This window comes from Aristolochia californica, unplaced genomic scaffold (assembly GCF_029961685.1).
Source record: "Aristolochia californica isolate CCGP_79_NKW_82.1479 unplaced genomic scaffold, dmAriCali1.0.hap1 SCAF_4, whole genome shotgun sequence".
In the NCBI taxonomy this organism is placed as follows: Eukaryota; Viridiplantae; Streptophyta; class Magnoliopsida; order Piperales; family Aristolochiaceae; genus Aristolochia; species Aristolochia californica.
Window position 1 is genome coordinate 45114542 of NW_027182103.1, and position 18648 is coordinate 45133189.

At 39.2% G+C, this 18648-nt stretch overlaps 2 protein-coding genes across 2 annotated transcripts; both read right to left on the bottom strand.

Annotated features, from left to right (window-relative positions):
* Window positions 1–4805: 4805 nt before the first annotated feature.
* On the bottom strand, window positions 4806–6966 carry LOC137961895 (cytochrome P450 CYP72A616-like). Its single transcript, XM_068808511.1, has 5 exons — window positions 6687–6966; window positions 6184–6404; window positions 5822–6066; window positions 5340–5724; window positions 4806–5242 (listed from the first exon to the last, which is right to left on the bottom strand). Exons 1-5 carry the CDS (start codon window positions 6958–6960, stop codon window positions 4817–4819), a joined length of 1551 nt encoding a protein of 516 aa, XP_068664612.1. The 5' UTR covers window positions 6961–6966; the 3' UTR covers window positions 4806–4816.
* Window positions 6967–17473: 10507 nt separating this feature from the next.
* LOC137961853 (uncharacterized) lies at window positions 17474–18420 on the bottom strand. Its single transcript, XM_068808456.1, has 2 exons — window positions 18259–18420; window positions 17474–18101 (listed from the first exon to the last, which is right to left on the bottom strand). Exons 1-2 carry the CDS (start codon window positions 18418–18420, stop codon window positions 17550–17552), a joined length of 714 nt encoding a protein of 237 aa, XP_068664557.1. The 3' UTR covers window positions 17474–17549.
* Between the last annotated feature and the right edge of the window lie 228 nt (window positions 18421–18648).

An 18648-nucleotide genomic window follows, 5' to 3' on the forward strand; every position in this document is an offset into this window, starting at 1 on the left:
ACAGGGCAGGGATAATAGCGAGTACTTCAAAGGAAATGGTTGGCCTTCAGATACAACAGGAGACAGTATCACAAGAAGAATGTATATACAAGGCCACGAAGCACTAAACTGAAAGAACATTCAAATGAGAATCAAACTACGGGAAGAATGAATGCAGAAGGCCCTTTGGGCTCAAAGATAAAAGAAGATGAGTAATACAACCAGCAATCTGCAGGGACAAAATTGTTGGAGCTGCTGCTGCAAATCGAGATTACGCTGCTTCAACAACTCTCCTTTGGAACATCCATGATGTGGGAGCATCTCCCTATGGGTATAGGGAACCTTAAATTTGCAACAAGATGCATGATTTCTTTGAAACACATTGAACCGTGATACAAAGCCAGTGAGGCAGATAGCTAGTGCTATGTGATAGTGCTCCCCATCCACAGGGGTCAAGGTTTTTGCATGTCGAGCTTCTGTTTTATTCTCTTCATGCAGCCAAAAGAGAAGGAGACAGATCATCTTTGAAGGCTTCAGTTTCACTGTAGGGTGCCAAAAAGATCAAAATAGGACTGCATTCAGAAAACTCTCCTTGACTTGAGGGCTTGTTTCTGAATAGTCTCACTCGTTCTCTGCCACATTCTCCAGAATTACTTGGGAGTAAGGCTCTCAAAAGAAGGCGGTCTCTGGGCCAAAAGGAGGGTCCAAGGAAAGACTATGACAAACTTTCACTGAGGGTCTGATGTCACAGATAACAGCAAAGAAACTTTGTTTTACTGTTTCATGCTTGGCACCATTCTAGCTATGTCTAAGAATACTTGCTGCATCACCAAACAATCAGCTGCTAAGATTTTAATTATGCTACAGACCAACCCATGTTTGGTAAATCAGACATGATTGGTTTCACTTTATCTGCTCATCCATTAGAGTGAGGCATAGGGTTTTAACAACACAAGTTGCCTTTAGGACCATAGAACTAACAGTGCTTCCATGTTTACCAATAATCATTGCAAGAACATAGTCCATTCTGGAAATGATGAAATCTTATGCGATCCCTGACTACAATTTCTCGACCATAAATTTTGGAGATGAACTTCGTTACCTGGTGACAGTCCCAACAAACTCAAAAAGTTCTTAACTATACGTATAGGGGTTCCACGTGGTGTGTTAATAAAGCCATATGCAATTGCTAACCTCAACACTGTGTTGCCTGTGCAGTTTCTCCCTTTTCATCGTCCATATCAAGTAATACTTGTGGTATGTAACTTGCATTTTTAGTCTTGTAAAAATCAAGATTTGGTGAAGGAAGAGAAGAAAATTGAGAATGGCGTCCTTGGGAACTCTGCATGAATTCCCAGACTCCATAAATAAGTATTTTGAGTTACAAATTATAAAAATACCCTAATACACTTAATGTCCTTATATCTCCCTAAGTATACATCCTATGTACACAAAAATTTAACCATTGATATAAATTAAAATGCAAAACACGATTAAATTAAGAAAATTAACCACTGAAGTGGTAAAATAACCAACATATCCTTGAAGGTAAAATAACCAAAATACCCTTGAATGTATTTTCTAACACTCTCCCTCAAGTTAGAATGTATATATCCAAGAGTCCCAACTTGTTGTAGAATGATATAAATCCTCGCTTACTAAGGGCTTTGGTGAAAACATCTCACACTTCTACCTTATTTTTCATTACGATATCTCGAATGAAGTGGCAATCCATTTATATATGTTTAGTCCTCTCAGGAAAACTTGGTTACTTTCAATAAAGATCGCAATTTGATTATCATAAAACATGTTCAACGACTCATCTTGGTTGAAACCCAAAACTCGTGAGACTCACCTAATTCACATTAACTCGTTTATTGTGTGAGCCATCGCCTTTGTATTCAACTTTTGCATTAGACTGAGCTACAATATTCTGTATTTTACTTCACCCTATATAAACTTCTTTTGTCTCAACCATTCACAAAATAACAAAATTAAGCCAAGCTTTTAGATAATTTTTAGATTTATCACCAAGGTGGGCCTCACACAAAAATTAGGGTTAATGCACACAAATAGGATATACGTACTTCAACAATCTAATAATTAGTAAGTCATAGGTATTTCAACCAATATCATATAAAAGTAATAGCAATTAGGGTTGACATCATCGATTGGATGATGACGGAGATCTCAAAAAACCCAATTAGGAACCTAATTATGACAATCAAAGTGTAGAGAATCCTTCAATAATTCATAAAGACCAATAACCTTAAGGTTATAGTAGATAAAAGGAGGAAAAAGTTTAACTTTGATGAACTAGCATAAAAAATCTAAATTTTTTCTTTTTTCAAGAGGTTGTCCTCTTAAAAAAATAAGAAAATCTACAATAGAATGCTCCCAACAACAATTTACTGCTGTAATACCGAGTAAAAATCAAGATTTGAGTGAAGTAAAAAGATAAAATTAAGAGAAAAATGATAAAAGAGACTTTCTAAAGAGCTTGAATGCCGTCTTTGGAAACTGTACAAGAATTTCTAAACTCCTTGAATAAGTGTTAAGAGTTATAATTTACAAAACTACCCCTATACACTTAATAAACCTTAATCTCCTTGCTTTGGGGGTCTTATGTATCTGCCACAAGAGATTGCTGGAACATCCCATCCGATTATAACCTCCCGTCTGTCGATTTTCTATCCATAAATGTAACAAAAGAATTACACTACGACTGGTTTTATTTCAAAAGATGAAATGCTTTGTGAATCTCAGGCAGACACGTCTCAAAGCACGAAGCCAGACGTAGAGCTTGCTTTGACAAAACATCAATAATTTTGATAACTTGTGGATGGATGTAGGGCGATCAGCAATCTTGTCTTCTTCCGCAAAAAAATAAAATAAAAAAATCCTCAAGTTGGTTCGTCTCCTACTGTACAGAGAGTCCCCCATGAATGACATATTTTCAATTATTTGAAGTCTCCACCGGCACTTACTGGACGAAATTTTCGAAGAAGGTGACATGCCAAACGGCAAAACGAGTTGATCGAGCCTCAGCATAAACATTAGGAACATTCTTCAACTCAAGGAAAAGCAATATAAAAGCTTCCAATTATCATCTGATAGAAAGAAAGCCTCCAGTTCGCCCAGAAATGTCAATTTTCTGCAAAAACACTCAAACTTCCTTTCAGGTTTCTTATGGTGGTTGATCGGAATTTGTCGTGTGCACTCTCTTTCACAAACATTTCGAAATGGATATAAGAAGAAGACAAAGAAAGAGAGAGGGATGGTGACTGCGCCACGACGTAAGCGACATTCCAGGAGTTGGGAAAGCAATGGTGAAGGCAGGGAGAAGACGAAAGAGAAAGAGGGATAGTGACTGCGTCACACACCACTTTGGGAGACCGCGGTGGCTACCCCACCACGTCCATGTGACATCACGTGCGAGTTTATAGAATGCCCACGTGAAGCACATCTGACGTTGGAAAGAAGCGAGTGGGGGTCGTGACGTGAGTGACGCGTGGCAATTAAAATCATAATGTCAATTCCTTCTTTTATGAGCCTTTTGACATTTCTCCAAATTGAACAATTATTTGACCCTCTACTGGCCACACGTGTGTCCATAGGATTTCGTCCTTTACTTATTTTTATCACTAATTTATTTAAAAAATAATTTTCTTTTTAATGGTTGGATTTGTTTCCACGTAGCAGGAATATGCTTATGCTAAAGGCCAAAATAGTGAAATAACCCCTAGGGTGAGTTTAGCTTGATCTGAATATTTCGAATTCGAGTTTAGCCTGAGAGTAAAATTGGAATCGAACTCGAGCTTGATCTCGAACCTATATTAAAAAAAAAAAAAGAATATTATGATGAATTTAGTACCATCGAATTTGAAGTTATCATGGAGGAGTCTAAGACTTTGAAACGGAGTATACTATATAATTACTGACTTAATAGACCTAAAAGAAAACAAATACCTCCATAAGTAGTGTTTATTTTATTGGTAATCAACAACATTAGATGTTGAGGGACTCAAAAAGACTGAACTATCAGTAGTCTTTGAGGTTTGAGGTAAATAAAAGCAACTATCAACCAACTAAAGAGGGAATCTATGTAAATGAATCGATTCGAGCTAACAAGCGGGTTTGGTATTATAGTCTTGGGTTAAGTACCTATGTCTTCCGCTCCTAACAAGCTGGTCTTTTGGGTAGTATTGGCTAGGTGCTTAATATTTGGTATCAAAGCGGGCTCTCATGTCGCGAGTTCGAATCCCGGGGTGTATAAAGGCTGGATTAAAATTACTGATAGGTTCGAAAGGGGCGACCTGGAGCATTGCGAAGGGGCACTAGGAGTAGGCCACCGGGTTGGGCCAGTGTCGTTGCGTCGCCGTGGTCGTCGGCTCACGAAGGTGGGGTGTGATATTATGTCTTCCGCTTCTAACAGGCTGGTCTTTTGGGTAGTATTGCTAGGTGCTTAACATTTGGTTTGTTATACTTAACAAACTTTATTTCAAGAGTGAACTTGAGCCGCGCTTAAAAAATTGAACTGAACCGAACTAGAACGGTTTGGGAACTCGTTTTGATTAGTGCTACCCCTAAACACCCCTCTTTCCCGATCCGCCTCGGCATGCACGCGCTCATCGTTTAAAATCTTTCAGAACATTAGCATTCTTGTGACAATGTGCAGCTTCGTCGGAAAGAGCCAAGGGGAAAGAACAATTACTATACTGCTTCTGTTTTACAGCCTGCTACTGTTACACATGAACGAATTCACACAAGCAGGGGGTAGGGAGCTTGAAATTTACACTTCGTTTACCACCCAGGACCGGGATTTGGATTCCTGTATTCAGACTCTGCGCAAGATTATGTGAGCTCCGTGTTGAGGATGCATAGTTATGGCAACATGTGGCGCATGGGCGTAGGAGGGAGAGAGCTCGAACCGGAAATGCTGAAGAACCATCGCCAATGCCGTCTTTGCCTCCATCAAGCCGAAGTTTTGCCCTATACAGATCCTTTGGCCCCATCCGAACGGGAAGAATGCGCCGGGTTGCTTGGAAGCCATTGAAACTCCATTGGCAAATCTCTCTGGATTGAACTCACCTGCATCCTCACCCCAGAGACGAGGGTCGCGATGGATGAGGACAATTGGCATGCCCACTTGGATTCCTGGGGGAAGAAGAAGCTTCCCGACTTTCACTTGCTTCTCGGTATGCCGAATAAGTATCGTTGCCGGCGGGTATAGCCTCAGAACCTCGTACAGGATCATTGTCACCTGATACATATCAAGTGTTTGAGAAATTTTATCAAAGATTGGCGGACTGCTGTTTAAAGGGACGATTTCAAGAATAGGAAGTTCGGTAGTTGCTCACACTTTTGAGGCGGCTTAGCCCGTCTATATCCGGGGTTCTTTTACCAAACACTTCCACAACCTCTTTCCTTGCTCGATCTTGCCAACTCGGGTGCATACTTAGCACAACCATTGTCCATGTCAGTAAAGCAGCAGTGGTGTCTGATCCAGCGAAGTAGAATAATTTGCATTCTCCAATGACATCTTCAATGGTGATTTCTATCTTTTCGTCGTAGTCGTTCCGGCCATTACGTTTGGCATCTAATAACAAACCCAGCAAGTCATGAGCACCAGAATCTCTTCCCTCTTTCATTCCCTTTTCTCTCTTCTCGATCATAGCTGTCAAGAGGGTTCTCACTCTTTTGTTTAACTCTCGTCTCCTTTGGTTCTCTTTTGTGGGCAAAAACCTGCTCAACCGGATAAACTTTGATTTGATCATGGGAATAGAGAAATTAATCCTGCACAAATACAGCCAGTTGAACAGAATGAACGACGGCAGCATACCTGAGACCGGGAATATATAAAGCTCGATCAGCTTTTATGTGGAGCTTGATCTGTTCAGATTGAATTTCGAATATCTGCTTCCCTTCTTTGTAGCTGCTCCCAAATGCCGTCCGAGAAATGACATCCCCCGCAAGATTTTTCATCTCCGGCCACACATTCAGTTCGTAGGACTCACCGGGGCCAATTAATGTTTGCCATCTTTCTATCAACTCGGTGCAGCTAACGGAGTATGCTGGAAGCATTCCCTAAAATGCAAAATTCACCATTAAAAGAACAAACACAAAGAAAAAGAAGAAGAAGCCGCTCTAACTACTCATCTTGCATTCTGAGAAAGTTTCTTTAAATGAGAGACAAGAAGCAACCTTCAGCTTCTCAAGATGGAAAGCCGGGGTTAAAAGCCTCCGGTGCTCTGCCCACTTCGCCCCTTGATAAACGGCCAGACCTCCGGCTAGCAACTTCGTGTGAGGATTCGGCTTAAGTTTTTCAAAGTCGCCAGACCTGTTCGAAAGAATTTCCTTCACCAGCTCCGGGGCCATGATGTTCACTCGAGGAACCGTGCCAAACCACTGGACTGACGTCATACCTGCAAGTTGGAGAATCTCTTCTAATCTGAGCATTAACATTCTAAGAGTTGTGAATGCAGGTGACGATATAGGGGCACAGCGAACGAAATTAATCGCGACAGAAGCATGAGAGTTTTTATTAACTGAATTGCAACCCAAAACTTATCTTGGTTCTCCGAGAAGAAACAAAGCACGGGCTAGAAAAAAAGAGATGAAGATAGAAGAAAGAAAGAAATCGAGCAAATGAAGCCATGGCCAACAGAAAGACAAATTCTTCATGAAATCAGAACTGCATAGTATACCGTAGTTCTTTATAATGTCGCAAAGGAAGGGCAAGAGACGTGGGGCGATGTCGTGGGTCAGATTCATGGGCTTGGACAGTGCTTCTTCGATCATCAGAGAGTTCTCCTTCAAATTGCCTTGTAAAAGTCTGTAAGAAGGACCGGCAATGCCCTGCTCTCTCAGATGCTTCTCCAGCTGCTTAGGTTTCCACCAGATGGAGTTCAATAATCGTGATATACATATCAAGAAGAAAAGACAAGAGATACTCAGTAAACCAGCGACAAACTCTTCCATTTTTCTTCTGCTAGCTAAACCAGAAAGAGAGTTGTAATTTCATCCATCGAGATGCTAAAGGCAGTTGTATTAATATGTTCTTAAACAAGTGTTCCCTCTTTCAGAAACGATATTCTAGGCTTCTAGCAAATGGAATATGAAGGGAACCTGTAATCACGAAGTGAATGGGATCTTTCCCAAGGAACAAACCAACTTATTTTAAATGTCCCGTCGTTGGCCTGCAAATTGCAGTAGTAGTCTAGATGGCAGGAGCTTTCATAAACCAGATTATACTTTAATTCGATGTGCTATAGATGGTTCATAAACTAATAATTATCGTTTTTTTAAATGTTAATCAATGTTATCTTTCCATCTCCATTTGCTGCAATAGGAAAGCCAGGGTTGGCTGGACCCTCAAAGACAGAGATAAAGAAAGAAAGCAGGAGCATCAGCTAATGGTTTCCAAGCAACAATACATTCATCCATCGTTGACAGCTACGGAGGCAATGCCAGGAAACTCAATTGGTTGGTCAGTTGGCAATGTCGTGTTTACAGCGGTGACATATGACCAGGATTTTGATGAGTTTAAGAATTTCTCTTTTATTTCTTCTGGGAAGTGATGATAAGTTAAGATCATTGAATCGATTCCAAAAACCAATGAAGCAGTGAAGGAACCAAGTAAATCATTTGTCAAAGTCGGAAGAACAGGGAAATCCATTGATTTGTCAGAGGAAAAAGGGCGAGAAAGAACTCTGGTTACTTTGGTTCACATGTATCCAAAAAACCAATCACAACTCACATGTTACAGTTCCAGTTTATTTGTATTTTATAAGCTTGGTCGTCTTCGAAGTCAATGGCGGATTATGTTCAATTATCTCTCTTCAATCTAAGCGGTTACAACTGTCTCTCTTTTCTCAGCAATGCTTTTCTTTTCTGCTCCACTCCTCCCACCGCCTCATCAATAGCTGTCGCCACCCAGGACGTTTTCTAGTCAATGAGTCTGTTTCAATCGTCATTACTGACTGCATAAGAAGCTACAGAAAATATTAAAAGTGAAACAACGGCATGGCCGTGATGCTTTCTGGGTTTCTGGATCCTTTCCCCTCAAACTCTTCTTCGTTTTCTTTTCTCAGAGCTGTTGGGAGCAGACGCTAGTGGCTGGTCACTTCACTTTTAGCAAAAAACCAATAAAACCGTCCAAACAGTTAAAAAAATAGTTTATATCAAGCCTCAGGACAGCAATATCTGATCAAGAACATCCATTAAGTAATAGCAGATCATTCTGGAATAAAATCTTTAAAATAAGCTATCTCCTATCCAAGAGGGTTTTTTTTTCTTTATTAAATTATTTCAATAATTATTATTTAAACTTATTAAGAATTAATTATTATTTAAATTGTCTAAATTTATTAACATAATAATAATAATAATAATAATAAAAGAGTAGGAAGCAAACAACACTCTATTGAGATCAGAGGAGGGCTTGTTCCATAGGGAGGACGTTGATTGCTCTCCTTGTTCTATCTAAAAGAGGGTGATTGTTTTAGTGGGGGTAGGGGAGCAATTCGTCTGGAGGCAAAATGGCTACCACCCTCCTTTAGCAGTCAAAGGAGGGGTGACCTCCTTCCTCGACTAGGAGGGTGACCATGAAAGGGGGAAGAGGGGCCTACGCCTCTTTCATTCCCACCTATTTGATGGGGAGAGAGATAGGTTCCTCTTAATTTCTCCCGGGGAAGGATTGTCAGCCGTCCTAAAGGAGGAGGGCACACTAGATGAGGGGGTGGAAGGATTTGTTTTAAATGCGGAAGGTGCTCATGAAGAGGTGGAGGACACCCTAGATGAGGTGGGTTGTGGCCTCACTTCGTTCCCTCAGAGCGCCATATTGGGGTAGAACATAGGTTGGTGAGAATTCAAACCAGAAGTTCTGCCGAATCATGGCCAGAGCTAACTTAGCTTGAGTGAGTGCAAAGTTCTGGCCAATGCAAATTCTAAAACCCCAAGCCAATGGGGAAAAAGCTGTTTGATACTTGGTTGCGTTGGAAACTACCCTCGTGAATCTCCTGGATTGAATTCTTCTGCGTCTTCACCCATATTTCATGGTCATGAACGAGGAGAGTGCAGGAACCGATGATCACCAAAAACGAAAGAAAACAATCTCTGACTGTATAAACTGTTAATACATGCATGCGGGAAATTTAGATTGTTCTCCATTCGAAGAGAAAAACAATCCCACCGGAAAGATGTTATGAATCAAAAGAAGAGGGTGAAACAGATGCAATGCGGAAGCCGGCCATGATTGAAGAAAACAAGGAATGAAGATACGGTATTCCACTACGCTACGATGCACAATATTGGAGAAGAGTTCATGGTTTTGGATCGAGCTTTATGGTTTTCCGCGGCGTTTTCGTTGAGATTGCCGGAGAGCAATTTGTAAAGCGGACCCACGATCCCTTGCTCCTTCAACAACCTCTCCAGCTTCATCGGCTTCCACCATGTGGAATACAGCACTCTGGATATCCACAATAGGAAGCAGACGAAGAGAACGGCCACAGGAAAGTATCCCATTTCCGACTTCTTCAGTCTTCACCTTATGGGGTAGGGGTCATTTATACACAAGCTCTATCACAGGAACCCGAGTCTTCGCCTACTGTTTTGACCATTTTCAGCACGAGAGGAGCCTGTGATTATCGTCATGTTTGCGGAATTACTTGGCAAGAACAAATCGAGACCCCTGATATGATGGTTCATAACTTGTTTTCACTCTTAATTCCAATAATTAAGTTCTTGTGAGAGGTGCCGACTGAATTGCTCATTAGCTGTCTCATTGAAGGAGCTTTCTACCGACTTAAATAAAAAGCCTTCTTTTATCATACTTATTTGCACCCTTTCCATCCATGTCACATACAGTTTTTCTGTCTCTTTCATTTCTCCTTCGATCTAATTGCCTAGACCTTAACAGCCAACGACTGCAGTTTTTTCTGAGTAAATTATATACACTTCATTAACATATGCTCAGGTCATCAAACCCGTCCAGGTTAGAAGTTTTCAGAAGGAAATGGGTTTTCTCTTAGTAAAAACTGGACTAGACAATGGTTCCGCTCCAACTAGACTAATCAGTTATGAAAAGAATTCTCTCTTTTTCCTTCGCCCCTTAATCCTTTTTGTCCTCTTGCCTGTCAATATATGCTGATGTTACAACTGATCAATGATCAAAGCTTAATGCACTCCAACAGTAGGAATATTGGTCAGCCAAAAATTCAATACAAATGGATTCATATGCAATGATTATCAGTCCTTAAGCATGTTGTATTGTAGGAAATACAAATTACATAGCTTTCTATCAGCTTGACCCCCTCCCAAAACCTGTCACTGCTGAATAAGTTAATTCTACAATAAGTCAGACTTGTTTGATTAAGAGCATCCTTCTTTGTCAATTCACATACTCATTTCAGTTCGTACAAACCACGAATTTACTCAAACTTGGCTCAGTAAACCAGCAGTGATGACAAAACTTGTTTTCTTTCTATCAAAAGAAAATTTTCATCTCCGTTTCTCACTCAGTTTCGGAATGATATTATCTGTTAATCAGGTATCCTCGTTTGGCCATCTTAGCTTCAACACGCTGATATATTCGAGGATGATACCACCATGGAGTATTGCAGAGATTGCATGCTCAAGCCACTCCTGCCTTGCTTCCTTCTATCTAATTACCTGCTTACAGAACCTTCCCGCACATACACCACTCGACTCAGCCTGACACTTTTTTCAGCTCCAAACAGATATCTGATATCCATAGCATTCAAACGTAAAGCTTATTTAACAAAAAAAAAGTCCTTAGCAAGTCAAATCAGCTCATCACCCCTGATAATGTACATGTACTTCCAAAGTAAAGCCCAAAGGAATCGTGGACATGAGATTCTGATATATGTTTCAGCACATTTAATGATTTGCAATATTTGTATCATACACTTCATCAGACAAATAATGCTAGAGATAATCCTGTCTATTGAGAGAAAGTATGCTTTGTCCAAACAGGTACAGAAACAACAACTCAATGCAAATAAAAGTGAAATATACTTCAATGTCAACTGAGTGCCAGTGAGCTCCTTGTCTATCCAAGATAGTGGCTTTTCAACTCTGTGGGTTGTGAAGTTTACAATTACCAATTGGCACCAATTGGTTATGGAACAAGAAGTTTACAAGCAAAAGTTGCATCTTTTAAACCTGCTCTAAGGCACACTTTTGCTTCTTGTAACTGTTAGAAATCAGTAGAATGGCATTTTGGTAATTTTATATGTAATTCCTGAAGATGATATTGTATTTGAAAAATAGGTGATTTGGGAGAAAATAGAAGAGAAAATGAATTTCTGGAAGAGGGGCAGCTTTGCTGCCTTGGAATTCGAGCCAGAAAGGCCCTTCTTGCTTCTTTATCATCAGGGTTTAAGTGAAAATTTACAAAAGGACAAAAATGCCCCTCAATACTCAAAATTACATATCTCCTAAAACATGTTTAAATTGAATGAAAATTTAACTTGAGATAAAATAAGACATTCTCTATCTAATAGCCATACTATAAGAGAAAAATGTAATTTTGAAAATATAAGAAATGACTAAAATACCCCTGAACTTGTATTTTAACACTCCACTTCAGGTTTTAAAACCCAATTGTAAATTGTTTGGTGTGGTTCCTCGTATTTTTGGATGTACCTATTTTGTTCATATGCTTGGAACTTCGGTCAATAAGTTGTCACCTCGGTCTGTCAAATGTGTTTTTTTGGGATATTCTCGCCGACAAAAAGGATACAAATGTTATGATTTTGTTCGATGGAATACATATGTGTCAACCGCAGTGACCTACTTTGAACATACTCCATATTTTTCATCGTCTATTGAGTTTCTTGTATCACTTGAATCTCCTTTAGATAGTCCTGTTCCTGTTGCAGTTTTGGATGTTGCAGCGTCATTGAGTTCTTCATTGCCTCTTCGTGTTTACAGTCGTCGCTTTCGTACTCCTATAATGCAGTTATCTCTACAGAGCTCTCTTCTCATGATCCACCAGTTTCCTCATTGCCTGCAGATCCTGTTGTCACTGATTTAGACCTGCCTATTAGTCTGAAAAGGTAAACGATCTTGTACTTCTCATCCGATATCCAAATATGTGTCATTTGATTTTTTGTCCCCATCCTTCAAGTCCTTTGCTATGTCATTGTATTCTTCCCATATACCTCGTCCAGTGCTAAAACCTTGTGCTCTCCAGAATGGAAACAAGCTATGGATGATGAGATGCGTGCGTTGGTATCTCGGGGAACATGGCATCTATGTGATCCACCTATAAGAGCAGCTATTGTGGGGTGTCGTTGGGTTTATACTATCAAATATAATGTTGATGGCTCTATTGAACGGTACAAAGCTAGGCTGGTAGCGAAAGGGTATACGCAAACTTTTGGAGTTGATATCTTTGAGACATTCTCTTCTGTGGCCCAACTTACTTCGATACGTATCTTAATATCTGAGGCTGCTAATAAGGATTGACCTCTCTTTCAACTCGATATGAAGAATGTCTTTTTATATGGTGATCTACATGAGGAAGTGTATAGGGAGCAACTTCCTGGGTATGTTGCTCAAGGGGAGACAGAAAAGGTGTGTAAGCTACAGAAGACTATTTATGGACTTAAACAGAGTCCACGGGTCTGGTTTGAAAAGTTTAGTGATGTGGTACTACAATTTGGGTTCTATAGGAGTCATTGTGATCATTCTATGTTCCTACTTAAAAGGAAGACTGGTATAGTGGTTTTGGCTGTCTATGTAGATGACATTGTGTTATCTGGTGATAATCTTAATGGTATTATAGAAGTTAAACAATATCTGACCACACATTTTCAGATAAAGGATTTGGACTCTCTCAAGTACTTCCTTGGCATTGAAGTTGCTCGTAGCAAGCGAGGTATTATTCTTTCTCAGAGAAAATATATATTGGATATGTTACAGGAGTATGGTTTATTAGGTGTTAAGCCCATAGACACCCCCATGGAAGTTAATCATAATCTACATGACACCCAGGGTCCTACACTCAAGGATAAAATTCAATACCGCCGGTTAGTAGGTAAAGTGATCTATACTACAGTAACTAAGCTGGATATTTCATTTGATGTAGGAGTTGTGAGCCAGTTCATGGAAAATCCTCAAAAAGTCCATTTAGAAGTTACTCAGAGGATTTTGAAGTACTTGAAGGGTACACCTGGAAAAGGTCTTCTGTATACTCATAATGGGAAAATTGATGTTCTTGGGTATTTTGATGTCGATTATGCTGGGTGTAAGATGGATAGACGTTCTACATCAGACTACTGTTGTTTTATTGGAGGCAACCTGATAAGTTGGAAAAGCAAGAAACAGATAGTTGTGGCTAGGCCCAGTGCAGAGGCCGAGTATCGAACAATGACTCATATAGTTAGTGAGCTTATGTGGATTAAATTTATGTTTCTTGAGTTTGGTTTTATATTACCTGACCCTATGGTTATAAATTGTGATAACCAGGCAGCTATTTTTATTGCCAGCAACCCTGTATTCCATGAGAGAACGAAATATATAGAGGTTGACTGCCACTTCATTACAGATGCAATTATACAGAGGAAGGTGGTAACTCCTTATGTAAAGTCTTTAGATCAGTTGGGAGATATATTGACCAAACCTTTGGATAGACGTGAACATGTATCCTATAGTGACAACCTGGGATTGTTTGATATCTACTCTCCAGCTTGAGGAGGAGTGTAAAATACAAGTTCAGGGGTATTTTAACAATATTGTTCGGCATGTTTAAATTTCTTTGTATTGCAAATTTCATGTAATTTTGGTAAGTCTATTGGGAGATATAAGGGTTTATGTAAAATGTAACTAAATAGGTGTAGTTTTTGTAACTGCCTAACACTTAAATGAAGACTGAAGTTGCTCTCAGTCAAGTGGTGAAAAGAAAAAAACGATGAAACAAGTGTTTGACCTCAACTCAAGTGCTCTACTACATTTCTTACACATATTGAGGTTCTTACCACATTACACAGAGCTTGTAAAATAATAATCCCTTAGCATTACTAAAGCTTCACTGTAGATTTGTTAGCTAGAAACTCAGCTCCATCTTTGGCAGTCATGGGTTCATATCCAACACCTCTCACTTTTATAATTCAAATCCCTAAATTCAAATTCAAAAGTACTGGGCTCTACCCACTCAAAGTTCCAATTACACAGGGAAATGGGTTTCTCTCTGGAAGAACTGTACTGGACCACTGTTCCACTCCAACCCAGTTTGACCAGCAAGGTTCCTGCTTCCTTATCTTTTTCTTACAGCACTGCTGCACATATAAGAATCAGTCCATGGTTCTCTAACTCAGGATGTGCAGAACTTCTTATACTGCTTAAATGGAATAGCTTGAAAAACATAACCTTCTGCTTCAAGGGTGGTTGAAATAAAATTACAGTGATGGCTACATTAGCAAAGTAGACAAGCTGAAGCAGGTGGTTTTATGTGAGTAAAAAGGCCAACTCTTTTTACTCAACATTCGTCCTAGCAGACTTGATCAACATCAAGGTCTTTCGAGGTCAAGAACAGGGCTCCACAGGAAGAGACTTGATCACCATTGTTCAGATGGATTACTTGAATTATCCTTTTCAACAGAAGTAGGATAGGATGCCTAAATAGATTATTGAAATATATGAGCAGATTTTTCAACTCTATAAGCAGAAGCTAATCAAGATGGGAGTTATGTAATAAAGGTGCAACTAGACTAATCAGTTACAGGCTCCATGGGGTGGTCTTCCTATTTTTTGGCTCAAGAACCTCATCTTTTTTGTTTAGCCCCTTAAATCTCATTGCCGTCAATACATTTATGTCACAATACTAACAAGCTAATCTTCCTTCTCTTTTATAAATGCTTTAGTCCATGAATTTTAATAATTTTTTTGAAAAAACATATTATAAGCTAATAATGAAAAAAGGTAAGCAAGACAAAAACTACTTATCATCATCATCACCATTGAATAATGGATTTGTGTCATAATTTGACTAAAATTTCACAGCGGCCATCAACAATGAAATCTTCTTCTCTAACGGACTTGGACCTAATGTTTGGCATCCTGAGTTAATAGTAACTGGTGGAATTCAAGAAACTTTATCAAAGCTTAAGGGTTGAAGTAGAATGTGCCATTACCACAAACATGAAACCAAGGTTTGCCAAAACCACTTGCACTAGTTCATTAAGGATGACAGCAAGACCTTCATCCTCTGAATCACCGGAACCATCCCCACCACGACCAAGTACATCTCCAGAACCTCCATCATCGCAAATTCCACCGATTCCATGTGTTTTCTCAAACATCCTGAATGTAAGCCACCCATGGCTTTCTCTAATGATTTTCACAGATTAGGCTACAATCAGATGCGAGGTCATTCAACGAGAAATAAACTATGTACTTTTTCTGACAAATCACTGTGATAACTGTGAAGTATTGACGGCTTTGCCGCAACGTAGAGTATTCATGTCTCCACAGAGTAAGGGATTCAACATACAAAAGAAAAAAGACAGAACAACTATGAATAGAATCTTGGACAAGCCATAAAAAGAAAAAAAAGAAAATCCCTTTTTCTCTAGTTCTTATTCTAATAGAAAATGGAGTTTCTGGATAGGTTTCTACAGCACATACGAGTCCTCGCCAAAGTCGGAAGTAGATAAAATGCATGTAATGGAGAAATACAAACACGAGAAGGAAGGTAGCAAGATAGAGATAGAAGAGACATACTGCTTGCTTTTACTTGAACTGATTTGCTTGGAGCTCATCATTAGGCCGCAGTAACAAACTCCTGATTCCCCAACACAATAACCAAAGAAATGAATAACCTAATCAAACACCCAGAAATTTCTTTCTTCCAAAAACAACAGAAGAGATAAAAAAACGAAAAAGCATATTTCAAACTGCAAACAAACTCCGCGGCAATAATCAAGACCAAGATTCAACACTCGACCAGGAATCCTACCCAAGCCAGTATCAACGAGAAAAAAACCCAAGTCCCCTCTCCCACTTCCCCGAAATCTCTCTCCCTACCCGAACAAATGAAGTGTTTAGAACCGCTAAGACCGTGTTCCAGCAATGGCGCTGTCCCTCCAAGATCTGAATGGGCTTGATTCATCTTCTATATAATCGAAGAAGATTAACTTTATTATTAATATAGTATCAAATTTGTATGTCTCAGATTTGAAGTGAGACATTATAGTCTCAAAATTAAAAGGGTCTTATAGTTTTACATTTTGTATTTTGAACAATCTAAAATGAATGCTCAAAATGTTACACTCATCCTGTTCTTAGAGACTTCTTAGGGATCATTTGTGCTATAGAAAAATAAAATAATGGAAAATTATTTCTCCTTTGTTGGAAAAAAATCGTTTTGACTGGTTTTCTTAGGTTTGTATCGCCATAGAAAACAATGAGAAAATAGTTACGATGTTTGTATTTATACTGGAAATAAATTATTTTTTATAAATAATAAAAAAATTAAGAGTAAAGAGTGGGGTGGCGTCAAGTCAGAGCTAAGCTCTAACTTGTGTAGGTTTGAGTTTGGCTTGACCTTAAAACTTCAGGGTCAAAACTTGAACTCAGAAATTGTAAAGGAGTTCAAGTTCGAGCTCGAATTGGGTTTCAACTCAACATATATTTAAAATTATAAAAATAAATAAAAAATATATTGGTGAGTTTAGTACCATTGAACTGAAAACTTTTATAGAGGAATCCAAGACTTTGCAATGGAGTATACTAATATAAAATAACTAGTTTAATAGACCTAATAGAAGAGCAAATACCTCAATCGATAGTGTTTAATCCATCAACAAATAACAACATTAGATGTTGAAGGAGCTAAAAGGGCTAAACAACCAATCGTCTTTGAAGTTTGAGGTAAATAAGAACAACCATCAACCAACTAAAAAAGGAATTAACGAGAGCCTTATTTCTAGTTCAAACATCGAGCTCAAGTAAAAACTGAAGTGAGCCAAGCTTGAATAATTTGGCTTGGTGCCACCGCTAGGACTCAGGGGTATGATAGAGTCTTCGTACGTTTTAACGTGGGATATGATTTGTTGCACAAGATGGATGCATGTAACAGAATGTACAAATTGGCAACCTCACAAGACTAGGAATAAATTTAAAATTTTAAAGTAAAAATATATTCTATTATGTAAAAAATTCACTTGCCAATAAAGCTTTTTAATTGACTTAGGTGAAGATTTTAAAATAAAAGAGGATTTTACAATTTCAAATTATTTTTAGATAATATTATTGTTTCATATTACTTTTAACAGATTGCTGCATTTCCATTAGAGAACACTCTTCGGAGGGAAGATTTACCAAAGAAGGAAGAATCCTCCTTATCCTTTATCAAATGGACCTTGACGATATCATCTCAGCTAAAGCAATCAAAGTGAGGAAGTATATAATAGCAAACTGATACCTACTCAGACTTTCTGCTACATCCGATAACTTCACTTACCAACATCTCATAAACTCCATGAATCTACAACCAAATTCAACTTGAGTTGAATTAAGAAACCAAAGGCATCTCTTTTTGTCATTTAGACGACGCTTTGGCAGGTGCACTCTTCGATGCTTCTCTCATCGCTATGATCCAACACCCCACAATCGAATGACCCATCGAGAAAATAGAGCAAGAAAACGAGGAAGAAGCTGGAGGATAACATGGGAATGGGGCCAAAGATCCAGAGATAGAGGGGGAAGGAAAAGTAGAAGCCACGAAGACCGAGCGACCAGAACAAACTGCCTCGATTGATGGCACGGGCGACATATTCTGCCGATAGACTACCAAATCTAGGAGGGACGTTAATGAGGATGCTAGCATGGCTATAGTATCGGATTGATTGCACGTTCATGAGGAAGGCCACCAGGAAACAAACCAGAATGGCGAAGTACTTGATCGAGAAGCCAAGCTCGCTGGTGTCACCATATACCATTCCATTCACCGGGAAGACTGACGTCCCCCGACTATTATTCGTCATCAAGACGGCAATTAAGGAACTAAGCATGATCGCTGTTGATGCTAGGAGGGTTGATGCCATTATGTTGTTCCGGAGCGTCTGCACTGATAGAACTCCATTTTTCATCGGGTCCTGATTTAAAAATAATCCCCATCAATCGGATATGTTTAAAAAGATATCATGAATTACTAAATAGAATACTGTAAATGAATTACCTCCATTTCAACAGTACAAAACACAGAAAAACGCAAAAGAAAGAACGGAAGGAAGAGAGAGATACGAGAATTACCTCCATCATAGTTCGAACCCAGAGTTTTCTGTTGATGGCGTTGATGCCCATGACGGTTTTAGTGGGGTGCTTCATGACGCGATAGAAGAGCCACGCATGGTAGCCCGTCATTACTATAAGCCCCAATGGAACTAAAACATAATCTAGGATTTGTTTTCTCATGGGGCTTGAATTACCTTACCCACCTAAGCCAGAGAAAGAAAACCAAAAATCAGGCCCTGAAAGTGAGATTTTCAGTGTCCCAGAATTAAAAGAGCAGCAGAGAGAGTGGAGAATTTCTTAGACTCGAACGGGAACCTAAATGGAAAGAACTTCAACAAGATGAATGGGAAGTTTTTTGTAACTTTCAGTTTTCCAACTCTCCACTAATTGTGTTAGTGACTTTGGGCA